At 40.8% G+C, this 23,870-nt stretch overlaps 1 protein-coding gene across 3 annotated transcripts in view; it reads right to left on the reverse strand.

Moving 5' to 3' along the window:
- Nucleotides 1-23,404, reverse strand: part of nbeal1 (neurobeachin-like 1) — a 65,479-nt gene extending 42,075 nt beyond the window's left edge. For 2 of the 3 annotated variants that reach the window (XM_059327739.1, XM_059327738.1), the window contains exons 1-7: nt 22,700-23,143; nt 7,439-7,530; nt 4,579-4,740; nt 4,394-4,475; nt 2,395-2,522; nt 2,222-2,304; nt 429-514 (exon numbers count right to left, since the gene is read on the reverse strand). In XM_059327739.1, coding sequence (XP_059183722.1) covers nt 429-514; nt 2,222-2,304; nt 2,395-2,522; nt 4,394-4,475; nt 4,579-4,740; nt 7,439-7,530; nt 22,700-22,750 — 684 coding nt within the window. In that variant the 5' untranslated portion in view covers nt 22,751-23,143. Of the gene's footprint in view, nt 1-428; nt 515-2,221; nt 2,305-2,394; nt 2,523-4,393; nt 4,476-4,578; nt 4,741-7,438; nt 7,531-22,699; nt 23,144-23,371 lie in introns of those variants that run through there. The other variant, XM_059327737.1, reaches the window with a different exon arrangement.
- Between the last annotated feature and the right edge of the window lie 466 nt (nt 23,405-23,870).

Genomic DNA, 23,870 nt, shown 5'->3' on the forward strand with positions numbered 1-23,870 from the left:
CATAAAATGACAGTCAAGACAAGTCTATCTATCTATCTATATATATATCTATCTAGGAATTCGGATGGGACTAACAGACTTTGACACAGGAGAAAAAAAATACTTAATATGAACAAAAAAGACGTAACATGACCAGAAAAATACGTAAAATGAACAAAAAGACTTAAAATTACTGGATAATAATAAACTAATAATAATAATTTCACTCTAACTGTGTGCTGGTGTTTGAGAATTGGACTTTTTTGCAGCGAGGCTCATTTGCATAGAAAGGGGCTGATTTTGCACCAAATGTTTGCATATTACCTCATCTAAATGTGTGCAAATTACATTTAAATGTGCAATTCACCGTCTTCAGGTGCTTTGAGCATTGTTTGTTTTTGCCTTATTTGCACATGTTTAACGGTCCCAAAAGGCCTCCAGAGACTCACCTGATCACCTGCTACTATGGCTCCAAACAGGTGCAGCAAGCAGCATTTCAGACTCTCCTTTAGGTGCTCGCTCTCCTGGAAGCACTCTGACACACACACACACACACACACACACACACACACACACACACACATACCACACACAGAGTCCATTAGTTTGATCTGCAGGCGTTTTGTCTGCTATGCAAATAAGACACAACCACAAAACGAAACTAACGCTCCGAGCAAACGGTCCAAGTTCCTGTATTTTTGTCTACAAACAAAACACCGATGAATGCACACACTGACACACCTTTATCTTCTCTGACTCGTTGTAACACTCAGGAATGAAAGCTAAATAAAATCTGCAAACCAGATAAGATAAGGCCTCAGTTAGCACACACACACTGCCAGTGACCTCTGGGTCGTGGTGGTCCCGGTCATCCATTAACTCATCTGTCAACACGTCCGAGTTGGGAGACAAAAAGTGACATCTCGGCTCCGGGACGTCTGTTTTCTTTCTCTCGATCACGCTACAACATTCTTTTATCAGCAGATAATCAGTCAGAATGAGCTGTCTGTCTGTCTGTCTGTCTGTCTGTCTGTCTGTCTGTCTAGGAATTCGGATGGGACTAACAGACTGACACAGGAGAAAAAAAATACTTAAAATGACCAAAAAAAAAAGACATAAAATGACAAAAAAATATATGTTTAATGACTAGAAAAAGAAACAAAAGCACTAAAAAAGACTTACAATGGCTAAAATAAAGACGTAAAATTACGGAAAATCGATCTATCTATCTATCTATCTATCTATCTATCTATCTATCTATCTATCTATCTAGGAATTCGGATGGGACTAACAGACTTGACATAGGAAAAAAAAAGACGTAAAATGACCCAAAAAAAAAAACGTAAAATTACCAAAAAACAACGTAAAATTACTAGAAAAAGATGTAAAATTACTAGAAAAGATGTGAAATTACTAGAAAAAGACTTAAAATGAACAAAAAAACACTTCAAATTAATAAAAAAATACTTTCTTCTATCAGCAGATAATCAGTCTGAATGAGCTTCATAGATGAAAAAACACTCTTTGTATTTCTGCAGATAGCATTCCCACAAACTTGTTCTTTGCACACACACACACACACTCGGTCTGTCAGGTCGGGCCCAGGGTGTTATCTCTGGTGCCAAACCACAGCAGCCACAGCAGACACAGGACAGAAGGGAGGTTTTGTTCAAAATGGCCGTTGGACATAGCTCAAGTGGCTCGACAGAAAAGATTCACTATCGGCTCATCTCAGAGCAGACAAGACACAAAGACAGGATTCAACCAGAGGAGAGGAGAGGAGAGGAGAGGAGAGGAGAGGAGAGGAGAGGAGAGGAGAGGAAACAAGGAGACAAGAGGAGAGCAAATAAGGTGAAGAGAGGAGAAGAAACAAGGTGAAGAGAGGAGAGGAAACAAGGAGAAGAGAGGAAACAAAGAGACAAGAGAAAAGGACACAAGGAGAGGAGAGGAAACAAGGAGAAGAGAGGAGAGGAAACAAGGTAGAGAGAGGAGAGGAAACAAGGAGAGGAGTAGAAAAACAAGGAGAAGAGAGGAGAGGAAACAAGGAGAAGAAAGGAAAGGAAACAAGGAGAAGAGAGGAGAGAAAAACACGGAGAGGAAAGGAAAAAAGGAATGGAGATAAGGCGAGTCGAGGAGAAGAGAAGAGAGGAGAGGAAAACAAGGAGAAGAGAGGAGAGACACGACTCCGGTGTTCTGCGTGGGAAGTTATTGGGACTCTAGAACAAAAAAACAAGATTCTTACGGTAAAAGAAAGGAACAAACTCGACAGTGAGCGGAGCGGCTTTGTACTTCTGTCTGCTCCTCTCTACCGTTCCCAGCTGCTCCCTGAGGACAGAAACACACACAGTTCAGGTAAGACGAGTATGAAACGAGAACATTTCTGCTGCTGGTGATTGTTTTGGCTTTAGTCTTTACCCGCAGGTTCGATGCCTCCAGTTGCGGTACGGGTCGTAGAGGCTCTCACAGAAAGCAAGCGCGTGACGGACAAACTCCTCGGCCTGGCTCTGGTCGGCCATCTCCTTCTCTTTGGTCTTACTCTTCAGCTGAAACACACACACACACACACACACACACACACACACACACACACACACATCTGATATTATGTGTCTCATTTAGGCTGTTTTTATAAAATCAATCAAATAAATGACACAGGTAATTATTTAAACTTCTTTAAGTAAACCATGCAGGAGAGGAGAGGAAACAAGGAGAGGACAGGAAACAAGGAGAGGAGAGGAAACAAGGAGAGGAGAAGAGAGGAGAGGAGAGGAAACAAGGAGAGGAGAAGAGAGGAAACAAGGAGAAGAGAAGAGAGGAAACAAGGAGAAGAGAGGAGAGGAAACAAGGACAGGAGAGGAAACAAAGAGAGGAAAGGAAACAAGGAGAGGAAACAAGGAGAGCAGAGGAGAGGAAATGAGGTGAAGAGAGGAGAGGAAACAAGGAGAGGAGAGGAGAAGAGAGGAGACAAGAGGAAACAAGGAGAGGAAAGGAAACAAGGAGAGGAAACAAGGAGAGGAGAGGAGAGGAAACAAGGTGAAGAGAGGAGAGGAAACAAAGAGAGGAGAGGAAACAAGGAGAGGTGAGGAGAGGAAAGGAAACAAGGAGAGGAGAGGAAACAAGGAGAGGTGAGGAGAGGAAAGGAAACAAGGAGAGGAGAGGAAACAAGAGGAAACGAGGAGAAGAGAGGACAAACATATGACACAGGTAATTATCTAAAGTGAACCATTCAACTAATATGTTATACCTCATTTGAAAACAGGGTACCACACATTCTCAAACATCAAATTCAAAGACTTTTCAAGGACTTTCCAGCCCCAACTCCCTAAAATTCAAGTGCTGCATCAAGGTTAATTACTGTTAAAGCTCTGAGAGTTTCTATTATGAGAACCTGTCTTGGTCTGAACTTTTATTGATTTGCTGCAGGCTCTTCATCGAGCCATATGGACGTCCCGTGGATCATTAACAAGCTCGTCATTGTAAATGTCTTCGGTGAGCTATGAGTCCTAGAATCACTCGTGCATGCACGTGAGTTTTTGCAGTTTCTGGAAGCAGGTTGCAAGTTGGACAATGACACAACTCTCGAGGGACACACAGTGAAATGCAAATCTTTTTACTGCAGATAAAGTTCTTTTTATGCTTGCACAAAAATATAAATATATAAGCTATTTATGTCCACTTCAAAGACCTTTAAGGGCTTATTTTTTCCCTCTTAAATTCCTTGTTGGAACCACATGGAAATGTCACTTTTTGGAAACATAATCTCCTGGGAACTGTGTTTTACTGAGAAGAGAGGAACGGAAAGACAAAGAAAAAGGGAAGAGTCAGACCTGTGTAGATTAGAGGAGAGGAGAGGAAACAAGAAGAGGAGAGGAGAGGAAACAAGGTGAGAGGAGACCAAAAAAAGATGTACAATGACTAAAAAAGACGTAAAATGACTGAAAAAACTACATTAAATGACAAAAAAAAAAGACACAAAATGACCAAAAAAAGACGTAAAATGACAAAAAAAACACGCAAAATAACTAGAAAAAGACACAAAATGACCAAAAAAAGGACACAAGAAGAAGAGAGGAGAGGAATCGAGGAGAAGAGAGGAGCCTGTCATTGTAAATGTCTTCGGTGAACTATGAGTCCTGGAATCTCTACTTCAATCACTCGTGCATGCACGTGAGTTTTTGCAAATTTCTCGAGGCAGGTGGAGCGTTAGACAATGACACAACTTGTGAGAGACAAACACTCTTTTTACTGCAGATAAAGTACTTTTTATGCTTGCACAAAATACATAAATATATAAGCTTTTTCCCCTCTCAAATTCCTTGTTCAAAGCATATGGAAATGTCACTTTTTGCAAACATAATCTCCTTGAAAACCGTGTTTTACCAAGCAGAGATAAAGACAAAGAGAAGAGTGAGACCTGCTGAATGTAGAGTGTTGTCATTGTGATGATGTGATTGATGTAGGAGCAGGTGCCAATCTCCTCCACGTTGGACAGGTTCCTATCACAAACAACAGTGCACAAACACAGACAGGACAAGTTGAACATGAGCTGATCAGTTGCTTGTCACAATCTCTTATTCTCTGTGCATGTGCTGCCCTGACCTGCACACGATGATGAGGAACTTGAGCAGCAGCAGAGCGAGGTTCTGCTGCTCAGGCTCCAGGCCATCAGAGGCTTTCTGGACGCACTGCAGCAGCTGGTGGCGCAAAACCTGCAGGATGTTGTCTGGGAGGAGCGTCAGCACCGGAGGAACCTCCTCTGGCCTGGAGACACACAAAAACAGCAGGATGAATCTCTGTTAAGCAGGAGGAAATGTCGTGCATGTACCAGGCTTTTGGAGGGGAATGTCACATTTGGGGGAGTGCAGATGTTCAGATGTTGCCTTTTATCTCAGAGGTTTTATCGTGAGTGTGTGGCTGCAGGAAACACAAGGGCAGAGTGTTCTGCATCCACTCAGTCACACATGTCTGCTGCAGTCAAGCATTCACTCCCTGGAAAACAGCATGTGTGCTGCACTGCTCATATGACAGAGACAGAGAGAGAGAGAGAGAGAGAAAGAGAGAGAGAGAATGCATGCAGAGAGATGAGTGCTGGACAGATGTGGCAGCTGCAGAGGAAGGAGATGATGAGAGAGAAGAAAATGGAGAGAAGACGAAAATAGACAAAGGAGAGGAGAGGAAACAAGGTGAAGAGAGGAAAGGAAACAAGGAGAGTAGAGGAGAGAAAACTAGGAGAGGAGAGGAGAGGAAACGAGGAGAGGAGAGGAAAGGAAACAAGGAGAGGAGAGGAGAGAAAACAAGGTGAAGAGAGGAGAGGAAACAAGGAGATGAGAGGAAAGGAAACAAGGAGAGGAGAGGAGAGAAAACAAGGTGAAGAGAGGAGAGAAAACGAGGAGAGGAAACAAGGAGAAGAGAGGAAACAAGGAAAAGAGAGAAGAGGAAACAAGGAGACAAGAGGAGAGGAAACAAGGAGAGGACAGGAGAGGAAACAAGGAGAGGAGAGAAGAGACTCCGGCGTGGATTCTGTTAGGTTTTTTATCCTACAAACTAAATTTATACAAAGAAGGAAACAAGGAGAGGAGAGGAGAGGAAACAAGGAGAGGAGAGAGCATGTTCATATGACAGAGAGAGAGAGAGAGACTGACAGACAGACAGACAGACAGAGAGACAGACAAAGGGAGAGGGTGCAAGCAATGAGTGTTGGTGGGAAAGCAGGACAGATGTGGCAGCTGCAGAGGAAGGGAGAAGAAATGGAGAGAAGACGAAAAAGGCGACAAAAGACAAAAGAGACAGCAGAGGGAGGAGGATGAAAGGAGTCAGAAAAAGCAGGAGAGGACGGGAGAGAATGAAGGAGGAGGAGATGACAGACAGAGAGAGAAGGAGTAATGAAAAGCTTAAGAAATAGGATTTAACCACCTCACTCCACCCGTTCACACCGCCCTGCGTGATCCGACATAACAACAAGCTGCAGCTATTCCTGCATGCTTTCTCTACAACACTGCACACAGGCTTTTAGTGTGGAGGGTCTCACATTAACCTGCATCATTTGTCCACACCAACCGGAGCATCACCTGCAACCAAATGTGACCGCTCTGCACAACAGCATCTGGTGTGTCTGTGCTATTCTGGGCCGAGCTGTGGAAAGCTGCACGGTATTCGGTCACGCTGAGGATGACGCATACAAGAAGAGACTCTGAACCCACTCAAGATGACCTCATGCTGAAAACTGAGAGTGTATTTATAAATGTAACAGGGCGGTCGGTGTAATTAGGATAGGTGTTATATATTAGAAACAGAAGGTGGGCTGGCAGGTGAGAAGTGAGGTGGGGGACCCAGGGTCTAAGGCTCAAGTCATTAAAGGGACAGTTTGGATTTTTTTATTTGCAGAGAGGTTTTATGAGGTACCCAGAGAGCTGGACCTGGTTCTGTTTGATTCAGACCAAAACAACTGAGATTAAGATGCAGATGGAAGTTCTACGGTTGAGATAAACTAGTGCCTAAACTGTGGATAGCAACAAAAATTGTTGGACATATCGCTAATGTAGTGTACACATAAAACATTTTAGGTTGGGCCTTTGTTAAGGGGGTTAGTACCTCATACAATCTCCCTGCAAAACATCTGAACTATCTCTTTAACTCCACTTAACTCTAATAATTCACCTAAAAACTGTCACATTTAAGGTTGAAGTGGCTGTACAGAGAATTCAGAGCATATTGGAGCTAACAGTATTGCCTGAAAGGGATCAGAATCAGAAGACTTTATTGCCATTGCACCAATTGTACAACAGAATTTGTTGTGCATCATCTAATGAAACACTACACATACATGCGCGCGCTCATTCACACACAATTATGCTACTGTATTGTAAAGGGAACTGGCTTTTTAGGAAGTTAGAACTGCCGTATGAGAGCAATGCATGAGAGAGTGGGGTTTATGGTGACCAGTGTACACTTTTATTGTTTCTACTGTCATTATTTAATGTAGAAATATGCACCGTAAAACATACAGTGGAAACATCTTGCTGTGCAGGTCACATTAATCACTATAATCAGCTAATTATTATCAAATTATTTTTTCCTTTTCCTCTATCTTGTTCTTTAAAGGACAGATTTGCTCTTTACTGAGTTGTATTTGACTGTTTCTAAATACTTTAAAGCTGTTTAAAATGACTATCTTGCATAATTCAAATGCATTAAACACAGAACAGTAGTCTTAGTGTAGATAAGGTTCTGCTTCCTGTAGTTTACATTTAAATGAGGCAATAATCTAACACAGTTTTGTGTGGTTTACAAAGTCAATAACATCAGCAGAACATGTAGGCTACTAAGCCACAGCTTGGTGGTTTTAGTGCATTTCTATGTTTTTAACAGGGCAGAAAATAAAGTGTTGGCTCTCAAAGCTGAACTGGCAGCAGAATAAAAACTGTAACTGTGATCCCACTGAACCTTCAGTGGACGTTACCTTGAAGGTGGTTTTTCAAAGTCCACATCCAGGCATCTCTCATAGGAGCCGATGAAAATCTCCAGCCATAACTTCAAGTAGTCTGGATCCCTCTGAGAGACAGACAGACAGACAGAAAGACAGACAGACAGAAGGACAATAAAAGATGGAGGAGAGAGAGAGAGAGACAATGTAGTTAGTGGCCTCTGCTGACACAAGCTGTCATGGTTAAAATAGAGAAATGTCTGGCAGCTGACAGCTCCTGTCTGCAATTTGATTTAATTTGTTGTGTGTTTGTGCATGTGTGTGTGTGTGTCCTCTGTAGACAACAATAGGCTGCAAACATTTTTGTTTCTCTGTAATGAAGAATGATAGCAACACTGGGAATTAAAGACCTTTGTAAATGTTCAGGGCAATGTTTTCACTGCGGCAAGGAATTAAAAACTTTTTACTTTCACTTTGCCAGCAGCCAGTATAATAATGATTTAAAAAAAACATGTGTGATCATGTGGAGCAACAGACAAAGATGCATGATGTTGAGGATGTCCAACACATGATGGCAGGAATGTCTCAGGTGTGTGTCCTGCTCTTATCTTTTCAGGGCGTGGGAGAAGAAACATGCACCTGTTCAAGTGGAAAACAGGCTTGGCTGCATTCTGAGGGGGCGTTTCTAGCAGCCGGCTGATCGACATTTCCTAAATTCCTGGACCAGTGCCCAGAGAAAGACGGGATGGCAACAGTGGCCACAGAGGAAGGCTGGCCTCGGTCACAGTGCAGTTCCTGGTGTAAAGTCCCTTCAGCCCACAGGAACAAACACAGGACACCAACACAGGGGGCTAGTTGGTAAAACTGCACAACAGCTGAGGAGTTTATTTGTCTAAGCAGATAAAAGTCATTCTAACTACAGTTCGCCTCATGTTTGTGTGCCTGAATATACAATGTCAGAACTTTCTCATTTTATCCGATTAGACCTTTGTGTGAAACTCGGTCATAAATAGTTTATGAATTCTTGAGTTATGGCCAAAAGGTGACCTTGACCACCAAAATCTAATCAGTTCACCCTTGTTTCCAAATGGTCATATTTGCCAAATTGAAAGATACAGAATGGGAGGATAATGGGATGAGAACAGCAAAGAAAGGGACAAAAACGGGACAATAACGAGGCAAGAAAGGGATGAAAAATGAGACAACAATGGGACCAGAATGGGATGAAAACAGGAAAAGAATGGGCCAAAAATGGGACTAGAACTGGGCAAGAATAGAACAATAACTGGGCAAGAATGGGACGAAATCTGGAGAAGAATGGGATGAAAGTTGGACTAGAACTGGGATCAGAATGGGACGATAACTGGGCAAGAATGGGATGAAAATGGGATGAGAATGGGACGAGAATGGGATGAAAACAGGAAAAGAATGGGACAACAATGGGACAAGAATGGGACTAGAAATTGGACTAGAACTGGGCAATGATGGGACAAAAATTGGAAAAGAATTGGTCAAGAATGGGACGAAAATGGGACAAAAATGGGACGAAAATGGGACAAGAATGGGACAAGAATGGGACGAAATCTGGAAAAGAATGGGACGAAAATTAGACTAGAACTGGGCAAGAATGGGACGAAAATTGGAAAGGAACTGGTTGGGAATGGAAGGAAAATGGGACGAGAATGGGACGAAAACAGCAATAGAATGGGGCAAGAATGGGGCAAGAATTGGACGAAAGTTGGACTAGAACTGGGCAAGAATGGGACCTAAATTGGAAAAGAATTGCTTGGGAATGGGATGAGAACGTGGAGGCACGTCAGCACAGAAACAAACAAACCAACACCAGTTTGATTGATATTCCCTTGAGTGCACCATAATAAAACAGGATTTATGAAAAGAGCTTTTATCAAAAGAACACAACATTTTGACTGATGCCCTCTGGACTGGACATAAAAAACACAATGTAATAAAATAAACAAAAGCAGAGATATCTCTTACACAGTAAAAGCTGGGATCATAGAGATCATTTTAGACTTTAAAAAGTCTAATATGGCTCATAACCTGATACTGACTGCGACTGGGAGATCTAGCTCTTATATTTCTCAATAAAAGTACAAATGGTGTAGTGTGAGTTTTTATTACCGTCATTATTATAATAACAACTGAGAATTAACACAGAAAACAAGCCCCTCCTGCCAAACACTTGTGAGGCATGCCAGTAAATAATCCCTAATACCAAACCCTGGAAGGAAGCATTTAACACACAAAACTGCTTTATGTTTAAATGGTTTTTGCTATGTTTTAATGTCTGACCTTGACTTCTCAAAACTAGAGGCAAGATCGATTACGGTTCCCAAGTTTTATAATGGCCAGGAAAACTCATGTTGGCTTAAACTTTGGTGCCAGTTCTTATGTAAGGACGATAACTTATGATAAACGGACAAGACCTCAATTAACTTCTGCTGACCTTGGTAAATGGATATTGTAATTATTGGGACATACACCACATGCTTGTAGGCTGCAGGACAGACCGGTACAGTTTGGAAAGCATCATTAATTCATCGTACAGGAGTAATCATGTTCTCACAGCTCCCCCCGGCAGGTCCTGTCATAGAGACTTTGAGCCATCTGGAGGGGGTGAGTGAGCAATTTAGGTCAAGGAGGGCTGAAGAGGTGACGGGGGCAGATTAACACAACGCCCAGCAGTGTATTGTGCTTTTGGTATTGAAGTTTAACCAGCTCAGGTTGGGAGGCCGCTCATTTAGATCAACCTTTACTAACAAAAGAGCCATTGTTGGTCAAAAAAAAAAGGAGGAAACAAAATGTAAAAACGTTATTTTGAGCCTTACAATGAAGATAAAACAGCCGACTAAGTCTAATGTAGCCTACCAACATTACAAATAGATAATATGACTATTTATTAAACAATTAAGACCTAAGTTCTCAGAGAAAAACACAACCTCTGAAAACCAGAAAAACTGCACAGATTGTCAACCAATGTCAAGCTTCAACTCTTAGCTTTAACTGTAGAGAAATGCTTTTGCGCTTAAATTCCTCCAGGTTTCTTTATTTTAATCATCATAAAAAAGAAGAATTACCCAATTTCTCAGCCTTTTCAGCACATAGAAATATGAAATAAAAAACACCTGAAAGCTTAAACCCTTGGCTTTAACTGAAAATGGGACAAAAATGGGACAATGACAGGTAATGAACGGAAGAAGAATGGGACGAGAATAGCACAGAACAGGACAAAAAACGGATGAGAATGGGGCAAGAAAGGGACCAAAAATGGGACGAAAACTGGAAATGAAATTGGCAGGAATGGGACGGAAAGACATTTTGCCAAACTGAAAGAAGATACAGAATGGGAGGATAATGGGATGGGAACAGAAAAGAACAAGACGAAAATGGGACAATAACGATGCAGGAAAGGGAAGAGAAAAGAGTGGGGCAAGAATGGTGCACGAACGGGACAAAACTGTGACGAAATCTGGAAAAGAATGGGAAGAAAATGGAACCATAACGAGGCAAGAAAGAGAAGAAAATGGGACAAAAATGGGACAAGAACTGGGCAAAGATGGGACGAAAACGGTACAAGAATGGGACAAGAATAAGGTGAGAGCAGGACAAGAAAAGGATTAGAACAGAATGACAATGGGAAGAAAACTGGAAAAGAATGGGGGAGAATGGGACGAGAATGATACAAGAATGAAATGAGAATGGGATGAGAACTGGAAGAGAATGGGACGAAAACTGGAAATGAATGTGGCAGGAATGGGGTGAAAACGGGACAAAATCAGGACGAGAATGAAACGAGAATGGGAAAATAAAGACCATCTGAAAGCTTAAACCCTCGGCTTTAACTGTAAATCATTGCCTTTGCCTCTAAAATGCCTTAACATGTTTTAAGACATCTGATTTTTTTTGTCAATAATACTGAAATCGGCCTCTGTGTCACTGGCTTGAAGGAAAACACTATTTTGGACATTCAAGCCATTCAGGATTACACAGATTTTGAAGCCCCCTCATGTTTCTCCTCCCTGTACTCATCCTCTGTCAGTCGTTGACGTTTGTGTCCTACATTTGTCACTCATCTTAAAAAGCATTTGACTTCTTGAGGCAGAGATAACCAGCACATAAATCTCTGTAACTGCCTCGGGAGACAAAGGAACAGACGGAGAATGGGAACACAATAAAATACTTTTCTATCTGCCTTTACTTTGTTAACATTTTCTTCCTTTTCCTGCACTGAAGCACCTGGATACTGCAGACAACACACAACTGAAAATGTCCCATGATGCCACTTTGAAGACTCACACATGTAAACACAGCCTCAGATAATTCCCAAACCAATTTATACCATTCCCTTTAAAGCGATTACTATAATAGCGAAGAATTAGCGCTTGACAACAACTGTAAAAACAAGGTTTTCTCAGGATAGCTGTGCCATCTGGCTGCAGAGAGAGAGAGGGGCTGAAAGGCTGACTGCTTCTGTCTGCGTGTCAGAGTGGGAATCAGCCAGAATGAAGCAGGAAGCCAGCGCTCGGCGATTCCTATGAAGTCATCAGAACAATCCTGTGATGCTGGCCGCTGTGAGAGTGTGTGTGTGTGCAACAGCCACGTGTGAATAATATGTTCAGCTGGGAGAACACGGCATGAATCGCTGACTATCATGAGAAAACCTCCTCTATTCGAGCCTCCACACTGTATTGTCTTTATGTCCAGCCAGAAAATCAGATGCTGATTTATGTCAGCAGCTTCACTCTCAAGTGAGCCTGCGAGGAGCATTGACTGAATGACTGTGTGTGTGTGTGTTTTTAGTGTGTGTCTGTGCCTAGAAGAATGTCCTCTTTTAGGCAGCAGCGGGAGCACAGATGCCCATTGAGGGTTTGGACTGTGGCAGGCAGGGACACACCCTGCTCTGCATGTTTATCCAGGGCCCTCATCATCCAGTCGGACAAGTAGGCATCCTGACGCAACAACGGCCACCGTGTCCTTGTATGAAAACAATTCCCATGCATGCGTATCCATTATCATATTAGCCTCGGCCCTTTGCCAGGCGACTACATCACATTCCTAATGATCTGTTTAAGCTGACCTCTGTAAAGCCAACAAAGTCACCAGCAACACGGATCAATGCACTTCATTTTCCAAATGGAGATCCCCATTGACGGAATGAAACAGGAGATCTGTCTCTCTGCTGGGGGAGATCTTATCCTTTACATGTTCCCAGCATATGCATCATAGAAACTGATAATAAGGGGTCAGCTTTTAAGACAATGTGGAAAAAAGCTGATATTATTGCTTTATGTTTGTCTTTTTCAGCCATGGAGGAGTTTTTTATTTATCTGTAATTTGCAATTTGATCTACAGTCATGGAAAAATGATTAGACCACCCTTGTTTTCTTCAATTTCTTGTTGATTTTAATGCCTGGTACAACTAAAGGTACATTTGTTTGGACAAATAAAATGAAAACAACAAAAATAGCTGATAAGAGTTTAATTTAAGAGCTGCTATCTAGACATTTTCCATGGTTTTCTTGATAATAACCAAAATCATCAATCAAAAAGGCAGGTCTAATAATTTTTTCCATGACTGTATGTGTTGTTTTGCACATTTTACCCTATCTCAATTAAACAAAAAGGGACTCTTTCATATGTTAAAGATAATATATTTTGTGGTTTCTATACATGTTTTTAACCATGCATTCGGTGCATAGTTTGCAGTTACAAGCTACCTCAGAAATGTTGTGATTTTTTGTCTTTTTTTGTCATAATTTGTCTGCAAGCTCATTCTGTCTTGAGAGAAAATCATATGTGAAGTTTAAATACTTACTGATAAACTGACATAATGTGTCTGGAGGGGAACTTTAATAAATGCATCATATATGTACTTCACAGAAAGAGGTTATCTGCAACATTTTTATGAACAGGATGTAGACAATGCTTGTCTTTTCTAATATCTGCCTTGCAGGAAATGTTCTCGACATGTTTGTCATTTACTAGATTGCATGATTGATTGATTCATGTCATCAGTTTGCTGTTGTGCAGCGACACAGTCTCAGTAAGGGAGCGCTCCGCCCCTGCAGACAGGCGTGGTCGTCCCGCTATAGACGGGTGGCAGCTCGGCTGTGAGTGACCTGGTTTGGTGGAAGTGAAACCACAACCTTTTAAAGGTTTAAAAAGAAAGCTGTGGTCACTGTGCTTCTGCAGCATCACAGCCCGACATCATGACGTCACCGCCCAGCGTGTATTTAAAGAGTCTGGTGGGAGGGGCTTCAAACCACATGAGGTGTGTCTGATACAGTGACATCAGTGTTATTCCAGAGATATTCATAGCACAGAGGAAACGGAGAAGCAAGAGGGTGAAATAAGAAAGAAAGCTAGCCTGAGGGAACAAACTTTGCATACCAGCACGAAAACCAAAGCCTGACTGACTGACTGACTGTGTGGGCTTGTGTGCATGGTGTGCATGTGTGTATGTGTGTGTGTGACAACAGAGATTAGGCAGTAACAAGCAAACAAGCAGCAAAGCCGAGAAAAAGACCTGAGTAATCTACTTGAGCAAATATGTGAAACCACGGCACTTTCTCCTTCTCCATCGTCTGTTCGTTTCCCTCCTTATTACTCTCTCCCCCTCTCACTGTTCCGACTCCCATAAATGCAGAGGCTTATGCAAATTCCTCCGATTCCAGTCAAAAAGAGACTCAGCATGCAGGGCAGGGCGGGGTGGGGTGACATACGCAAGACAGGATGACGGTTCTGTGAAATTTCAACCAGAAATCCGTCATTTGTGGACAATTAAAAGGGAGTGAGGATTTCTGCTCTAGAATTAAGATACTGGACTGAGCTTTAAAGCCACTGGAGGGTGAAATGATGCCCCTGGCTGTTGAGGCATGTTCCCTGTGGTTTGGGAATTAAAAAGGGCTTTTCTGCAGCAGACAAAGGCTTTAAGAGAGGAACTGGCACCATCCACTTTCCCTCACAAGCTCGAAAAGAGAAAAGTGACTGCAGCGTTGTGTTGTTGTCACTGTATACCAGCGGCAAACAGCGGTTCTGGGGACAACACTGGCACCAACCAATGACAGGCAGCTAAGAGGATCGCTGGTTACGTAATGTTCTTAGCTGTCGTCTGTGACCTTTCAGCCCTCTGCAACACGGAGAAGCAAGCTGGAGCAGCAGCCCCAGCAACTGCTGCAGAATCTCATTATGACTGTTAAAAAATTCATATGTTATAAACCCTCTGATTGCTTCTAGTTTAAAAAAAATTTGCTTGTGCTATTTATAGCCACCTACTGTGTGTGTTTGTGTGTTAAAACCTGCAGGGGTCTCCCTGCTGTTTCTGAGTGCAACAGTTTTGCACAGTGTGTTATGAAATAATAATATGCACGTACCGATCTAATTTGCAAGTGGAATTAGTCTTTTTAAATGCCTACTTGGCACTTTTTAGACCATAAAAAATCCAGGACTTTTGCTGTGCTTCTCAACTGATGCAAATATGACCTTTTTCTGCAGATTTATTCACTAAAGTTCCTGATGTAAACAGAGCTTAAATCATTGGAGCATGCATTTGAAAGCTTGGAAAGTTTGAAAATAGTCCCCAAAAGTGATGAAAAAGCTCAGTGTGGAAGAAACCAGATGAGACCGAAAGAGTCCACTACACTGCAGAAAGTGTCGTTAGTGACAAATGAGGACAACAATTTTCGAAAATTGTATTAAGACAGAGCGCTGCAGGCGGCATTGTGCACCGACTGAAGTGCTTGTTTTTGCCACCGACCGGCTCAGATCTGTGCAAAAGATGGAGAAGTCTCATGAGGAGAAATCTCACGAGAGACGTGACTTGTTAGCGAATGACAACAGTGGAAACACGAGAGGGGTGGCACAAATATTATGCATTGCTTTTGTTGTTAAATGGATCTAACACTGCGGTCCGTACTCTGCGCCATCAGCTCTGCAGCCATTATTCTGACCATGATTAAAACTGCTAACCCAGAGAGAAGAAGAAATCCTACACTAAAGCACTTTTTCAGACAGAAAAACGCTGCTCCAAGAGCACAGAGAGAGGCTGGCTGCAGACAGAGTGGAGGTAATGTTATTAGCTGGAGTTATTGTGTTTACCTGGCAGCACAACAGCAAAAACAAGCACTCAATAAAGCAGCAGTAGGTGTAAAATATCAACTGATTTTCTGACTGATCATAAAATATCTATGCAGATGAATTGGCTCAGAGGATTATATTACAGTGCTGCTGGCTGCAGCGCTCTCACTCAATACTGGACCAGTTTCAAAAACTGTTGTCCTCATTAGTCACTTTGACACAAAACACAAGATCCAGGTTGAAAAATACACTGCAAGATCAAGCAGAAAACTAGAATACGTGCATGTGGGGTTATGAATAGAGAGAGGGCAATACACTACTGGTCAAAAGTTTTAGAACACACCAACTTTTCCAGAATTTAATTGAAAATGATGCAGTTTAATGTCTCAGTCTACTCTGAAATGAATGCACATTTGCAACATTTAAAATTTTTTATTGAGCATGATAGTGTTTTGAAAGTAAAAAAAAGATTCAAAATCACATTTTATGTTGAACTAAAAGACTAAAAAAAGACACAAAATTACCAAAAAAAAGACACAAAATGACAAAAAAAGACACCAAAAGACACAAAATGACTTACAAAGACATGAAAATAATTCAAAAATTGACAAAATAGCCCAAGACTCCATAGAGTTAAGTTGTTAACCTATTTCTTGTTTCCTGAAAAAGGCCTACTTGTATAATTCTGAAATGTACATTATCTTTCAGTTTTGGTGAAGCTTACCTTTTTTTATTTACCTCTGGCAGTTCACCACTTACCTTTGTACCCTTTCAAGCTGTTCATTTGACTTGAACTGCTTGAATTTCAGTAAAAAATTGAAAAATTGGGGTGTTCTAAAACTTTTGACCGGTAGTGTAATTAAAATAGAATAAAAACAACATATTGGGTTGCATGGACACACAGCTGTTCACCCAACAATTTCTGACCTCATGATCAATATATGAACAGCTGGTTTCAAATATTATTGCAACGTCACATAAAAAGAAGCCTGTCTGCTCCTCTCAGCACTGACTGGGTGCAGCTGGTTTGACAATCAGGTGAATAATAATAACACCCAGAGATAAGAGGAGGCAGCTGAGGGAGCAGGACGAGCCGGTTCTGCTGCTAACGTGACCCTCGGCTGCCTGGACGCTACCAGCTTCTACTGTCAACAACACACTCCTCCTCAGAGAGCAGAGCAAGTGTTTAACCTCTGACACAGAAAGCAGGGATGTCTCTGCTGGTTTGTCAATCATTAAGCAGACAGATGGCACGAGGGACTACCAACAGCTCCCTAGTCGTCCAATTTAATCATATATAACCTAGTTTTAATGGTTAATATATGATTTTGTGCAGCTCAAAACACTAAAGGGATGGAGTTTGTTGTGAAGTCTAGGGGGTTGTTGCATTCAGGAGGGTTTTACTGGGAGCTGAATTATCTGCAGAGGTCTCCTTATCTCCAGAACAAACAGGCACAGTGATTTAAAACAGTAAAACCACCGGGAAAAAAAGTTTCATGTAAAAATCTGCTTTATTCCTCCAATGAATTGTTATTTTTCATGCAAAAAGGGTAGAAAATGTTGATTTCAGATGCTCAAATATGAAGATTTCCTGCTTATATCAAACTGAATCTCTTTGGACTAACAAAACAAAACATAAGCTTGGACGTTGAATGTAAACCAGTTAGGATTCCTTTAGTGTTCATCATTCAGGAGGTTTTTACCAGGAGCTGAATCGTGCACAGAGGTCTCTTAATTCCCAAAACAAATTAGACTCTGTGATTCAAACCAGTAAAACCACTGAATAAAGCAGTTTCACGTGGAAAAAAAAAATCAGTGTTTCTCCTCCAAAAAGAGACAAAAGAGCGCAGCAACATATTGATTACTGGATCGACAGAAAAACGAAACAATAATCAATGTTTCTTGTGCAAAAACGGTAGAAAATGCTGTTTTCAGACTCTCAGATGAGAAGATTTCCTGCTTTTATCAAACTGAATATCTTTCCACCAACAAAACAAAACATTTGAAGACCAACCAGACCAACTTGAGAAACTGGGACGGACATTTTTAAATATTTCAGACATGTGCTAAACCAAATCATTATAATAATAAAAATACATTTGATTTATATAGCGCTTTTAAAAAAGGTACTCATAGTCGTTTAACATAACAACAAGTTGAGACAAATACAAAATACACAAAACGAAAACAGAGATGAGAGTTTATGAGTACATTAATTAAGGATTAAAATCAACGAGGATCATAAAAGTGTGCTGTAAAAATATGCTTTCAAACATTTGATGACAGCATCTGCTATTGGCATTCAACCAAATTAAATGGACCATCAGCCTGATTAAAACTATGGATTCAGGGTTGGGAAACGTTTGGGATAATGTAAGTACACAACTCAACAAGTGGAGTCGTTTTAATGTTACATAATATACCTTTAAATAGCTTCTACTTTATTCTGCTTTCATGTTTAACTAGAAGATTTCTAAAGAAATTTTGAGTGTGCTTGACTCCGGCCCGTGACTCTCACCCATACATTATTAGATCACAATTTGAAATTTAATCAGTTGCTTTGGTAGCCAAGCAACCAGGGCCAGGTGGCGTCCACCAATCAGATCAGAGCAATCAATTGAAATCAACTGCTCCTGTGAAGCCACTGACAGAGCAAAAAACAGGTGAGAGTTCTCCTCGAACAGAAAGCATTTTTGTCCAAACCGTAGCTATTATCATTGAACCAACTTCACTTTGAGCATCCTGAGTTCTTCCTGAACGTCTACATATGTGTTTTGTGAAGAAAAAAGAAGAAATTGTTTTTCCCCCGCCTTTTTAACATGGCGGTCTATGAGGCTGTGGGTGGTGTTGGTGGATCATCAGTGCGTCCTACGCCCAAACTATAACGCTGACAGATTTAGCAGACCAATATGAGCGAGAAGACTTTTCTAAATGTATTTTTTTTTTTTTTTAAATGATCTCCCTCTCCACTCTAGCGATGATGTCATCCACTCTAGCCTCTCCATAAGGTAACATTGGGGGATTTTTTGGTGTGTTTTTGCCGAATAATTTGAAAACCGTTTGCCGAAACCCTTAGAAAACTCATAGCACACTTGTCATGGCCGAACCGGTCTATTTGATGCCTTTTTAGTGTATGTGCAACCAAAACTCAGGGAGGAGTAGTCGACAAAAAAACCACGGAAGAAACAGAAGAAAAAAATCTAGGATTAAGCCCGGTGAATAGTATATCGTGTGCTCTTTCAAGCACACTCAATAAAATTAAGCCCGGTAAATAACATATAGTGTTTTTTCAAGCACACTCAATTAGCCTTCAACACGGACGATGCCAACATTGAATAATAATCATTAAACACATTAATGCATGAGCCATATGACTGGGGAGATAAAGACTAAAGAGGCTGTGAAACAATTAACCCTGCAAACATTCCTCATCTGATTTAGGCCACGTGACTGCAGGTTCTCCTTACACACACACACACACACACACACACACACACACACACACACACACAGTGCAGAGACTCCCCGTCGGCCATACCTGACATTTCAGCTGCTGGGGGAGAGTCAGGCCGCTACACATATATATTTAAATGCCTCAGCGTCTCTTCTGCCTCTCACAGAGAGAAATATTGGCCCCGTGGCCCCGTGGCTCGCAGCCAGGCTGGAATGAAACCATCCTTTCCTTGCAGTGTAATGCTTAGTCAATGCAAATACACACACTCCTGCTAGAACAAATGCAGTGTGTACGCTTGCAGCAATTGCTGGCATTTCCACAAGTGAGTGTGACGGGAACAAACAGCTTCCTAGTAGTCCAACTGAATCATATAACCTAGATTTAATGCTTAATATGTCATTATGTGCCGCACAAATCAATTACAAAGGATGGAGTTTGATGATGTTTTGAAGTGTAGGGGGGTCAAGGGGTTATTGCATTCAGGAGGTTTTTACTTTAATTATCTGCAAAGGTCTCCTCATCTCCAAAACAAACCAGTAAAAACACAGAATAAAGCAGTCTTGTGTAAAAATCTGCTTTTTTCCTGCACAGTTTGGCAGACATGAAAGGGGCCGCAATCAATGAATCGTTATTTTTCATGCAAAATCAGTAGAAAATGCTTTTTCAGACTTTTTCAGACATTTTCAGACTCTCAAATATGAAGATTTCCTGCTTATATCCAACTGACTAGCTTTGGACGAGCAAAACAAAACATAAACTTTTAGGGACAACGTGAACCAGTTAGGATTCCTTTAGTGTTCATCATTCAGGAGGTTTTTACTGGGAGCAGAATCATGCACAGAGGTCTTCTCATCTCCAAAACAAACAGCCTCAGTGATTTAAACCAGTAAAACCACCGAATAAAGCAGTTTCATGTAAAAATCTGCTTTTTTCCTGCACAGTTTGGCAGACACGAAAGGGGCTGCAATCAATGAATCGTTATTTTTCATGCAAAATCGGTAGAAAATGCTGTTTTCAGACTCTCAAATGTGAAGATTTCCTGCTTATATGGGTCATAATGCTTCTGTTATGGACCCAAAAACACCCACACCAGCAGCTTTAAGATATTCTATTTGTGTCTCCACTTCACAGGGTGAGGATTATTCCATGATATATCCAGATTTTGCATAAAAAACAGCTAAATATCCAGAGAGGGTGGTGTGTAGTGTGTGTGAGAGGGATTACAGTGGGCAGTAAGTGTGTGGCTGCAGCCAGGTTCACGTGAGAAGCGGCTCAGGCGGGCCGTTTTGATTGGACGCCAAGGCGTGCGCGTGCTTTATCGCCAAGTGAATTAAATCTAGCCAGCAGCTGACTCAAGGGGAGCTGTCTCTACTAGAGTGTCGTTCATTCATCTGCAGCGTGAAAACAAAGCAGCATCCTGCATGCACCGATCACTGCAACATGAATTAACATTATTGCAGTGTTGCATACAGGTTCATTCTTGTTTTTGGGAGAAACTAAAGTTGCATTGTTTCTCTGCGAATTAATTATTCATCTAAAAGCCTAATGTGTCCCCAACCAATAAATCCTTCCAGGAGCTGCAGGCAATTTCATTATCCCGAGTTTAACTGGAGCGTTTTAGAGTGCTATAATGTTTTATATGCGGTTTCAGAGGCTTTTCCATGCTAAAAAGTGTAATGAATGGAATAAAAAAGATGCAAAACATTGCCACAAAATAAGTGCAATCAGTGATTTTTGTTTAAAAATGTCACAGTGGAAGCTTTTTAAATGCAGCACTGATTTTTACTGACTATTGATATATGAGCTGACAGATATTATCAGAGTATTATATGCTGCCTGATATGTGCTGTTTTACACAATATATAATGCAAAAAATAATGCATGGCATGATTTAGAAATGGTGCAATTTTTTTTGTTTTTTTTCTACATGCAATTGACTGAAACGCAACAGTAATAATGTTTATTTATCTGTTTATTTTATCCCTATTTATTCTTTATTTTCTCCGTTATCATTTACAGAATTGGTTGATAAAGTTTTAAAAAGTTGTATATTGTATAAAGTGTGTATATTTTCCCAGAAATTATCACGAGAAACGATAGTATCGTTGTATCCATGTTGTTTTAGTTTTATAACGATATTAGAGCATAAGAGGTACAACCTTTTCCACAGCAATGAATTTTTCAATCTCGAGAAAATTAAACATTGGAATTGAAATGTGGAAAAGAAAGATTAAAATATCCTAGATAAGTAAAACAAATAAATAAACTACAACCAGAACAAATAAAATAGACTTTCAGGCTCTGTTGACAAAACATTGCAATGAGATAACCATTATGTATAATATTATTTTATTATTAAAATAACATAGAAACAGCTGGAATGGTTGCTTGTACTGCCTGACAAACATTTGCAGTATTACTTTAAAAAAGAAAAAGATTGGCCTGTTTTATCTCATAAGCATATACCTGCCACCTGTCACAGCCATTTCATATTTTTATTTAAGATTTTTTATTTTATTTAAATGAGCACTTTTAGGTACTTTGATTTGAAAAAAGGTACTCCTGTTGTTATACAGCATTTATGTTCACTTTAACGGTTTCAATAAAACTACTTGTGACATTTCATATCTGGCTTTGACTGAACATTTGCTCTCACTTTGCGATAAAAATATCGGAATATATATTGTATATGACCTTTGGTCCATATCACCCAGCCCTACTTTAAACACAACACAAAAAAGCACAGAAATTCAATATATTTAGTCCAGAAAAAAACTATCGTATCCATTTTTATACATCGAACGATAAGTTGATATAGTCATTATTGTGACAGGCCTGAATATCACTCTGCCATGCTCTAGTCTAGAAACACTAGACTTCAAAAACATAAATACCAAGAAAGAGTAACCTCTTTCCCAGGGAGGAAATGCCATCACACTGTCCATTACCTCACTGATGACATTTCCACCGGAGACAGAGCATCCCAGTGGGTGTGTGCAAGGCCGGATTAACCATATGGGTACTCAGGGGCCCATGTCCTCTAAAAGGTCCATAGCAGTGTGGGCACATGCAAAATATCTGCTTATCTCTCGCTTATATGTTAAACTGTCCATCAGAGCCGTTGCTCAAAAATGAATTTTGAGGTAATTTCAGGGTGATTTCTGTTTAAAATGAGCAGAGGACCAAAATGCTACTTGATTCTACATTCTAGTTTTTTGTTTGTGTCTTGTCTTCCTCTGTGGTTGCTCTACCAATTCAATACATTTGTGCTGCTGGGAATAGGTGTTGTTAAATAAATATTGGATGCTTTGAAAGTGGTTGCTTACTTTTTTTGTGTGAAAATTGAGGACACTTCCTTCCCAATCTTTTTCTATCTTTGAGTGCCAAGAAAGGCACCTCCCAAATAAAAGTTATTATTATTATTATTATTTATGTAGTCGGTCAGTTTTGCTCGATTATATTGGTGCTGATGTGTTTTGTTTTCATAACATCATATCTGAGTGAGTGGCCTTGTGGTGCATTTGTAGTTCTATGAGCGTTTGCACATCTGTACATGAAAATGCACTTGGTGACAGTTAGTTAATGATGTGTTGAGTATATTAACTGTATATTACTGTAATTTATTCTGTATTTTGCCAGATTATGGTGATTCTGGGGCCGTGATGATGGGGCCCTTGAATACTGTTGCCCAGGGTACAGCACAGTGTTAATCTGGCCCTGGGTGTGTGCAGATGAATGCAGCTTACCTTAGTGCAGTAGAGCATCCAGACCTCGTACAGTCTCTCTTTAGAAGCCATGGTGCCAGCTGAGTGGCCCCTCCAGGCTCTAGTGTCCCCCTGAGGTCACTTCTCTGGCTGCTTCATGCTTCCAGTCAAACCTCTCAACATCGTGACTGTCCAAGGTGTGTTTTAGAAAAGAAAAGTAAGTGGGTGGTAGACGTGTTGTGGCAGAAACTTTCCAATAATTATTCCATGTCAGAGGAGAAGCTGTGCAGTCCTGCAGCTGGGCCCCATTCCTCCTCCTGCAGCTCCTCTCCTCTCCTATCAATGATAACAACACAGAAAATTACTTATCACGGAGGCGGATGTTTTGTCACAACAAAAAAACACCTCCAGGAGCGTTTGAGTGCACTTTGAGCGGCTCCAGGCTCTTCCTGCCACAGCTCTATATCCTCTCCTCGCTTTCTCTCGACCTTACCTGACCAAGATAGCTAAAGAGCTAGCTGTCAAAAAAAGCCTATTTCTGTTTTTTTTTCTCCTCCCTTTCTCCTCCTCCTCCTCCTCCTCATGTGACAGAAACGCCTCGTCCTGCCGAGCCAGCCGGGCGACAGGCGGCTCATTTCACAGTTAAAGCGCAATGTTAATATTAATACTTCATAAAATGTGTGAAAAACCTTCGACAAACTGAGGACCACTCACCTGTGCAGCGAAAAGACCTACTGTCAGCTGACGCCGTCTCCGGAGTTGTAAATGTGTCAAGTTAACGGACGGAAACAACAGACACCTACTTCCGGTCAAATTACCAGCCCACTTATTTCAAAATAAGAGCGCACAAGATTTAGCTCAATTTGAGAATCAGAATCAAATTGTTTTTATTGCCCGGTAGCCTGTGTTTAATCAGAAGGGCACATTAAAAACCGGCAAAGATGACCACTGGTTTATATAATTATATAAGGAATTTGCTGTGGTGTATTTGTGCATAAGTAATAAAATATAGATAGATGTTATATAGCATACAGGAAAACAATATGCTACATTCTTGCCACTATTATTGTTATTGATTTAAAATAATTAACAAAATGCTTGTCTTAAGTTTCATGATGGTTTATAAAGTTGTATATCAGACTCAGACAGTTTTATTGTCATTCAAGCCAAACCACAACATGGAAGAATGAAATATAGTTTCCCAGGTCTCGGT

This window comes from Centropristis striata, chromosome 24, assembly GCF_030273125.1.
Source record: "Centropristis striata isolate RG_2023a ecotype Rhode Island chromosome 24, C.striata_1.0, whole genome shotgun sequence".
NCBI classification, from domain to species: Eukaryota; Metazoa; Chordata; class Actinopteri; order Perciformes; family Serranidae; genus Centropristis; species Centropristis striata.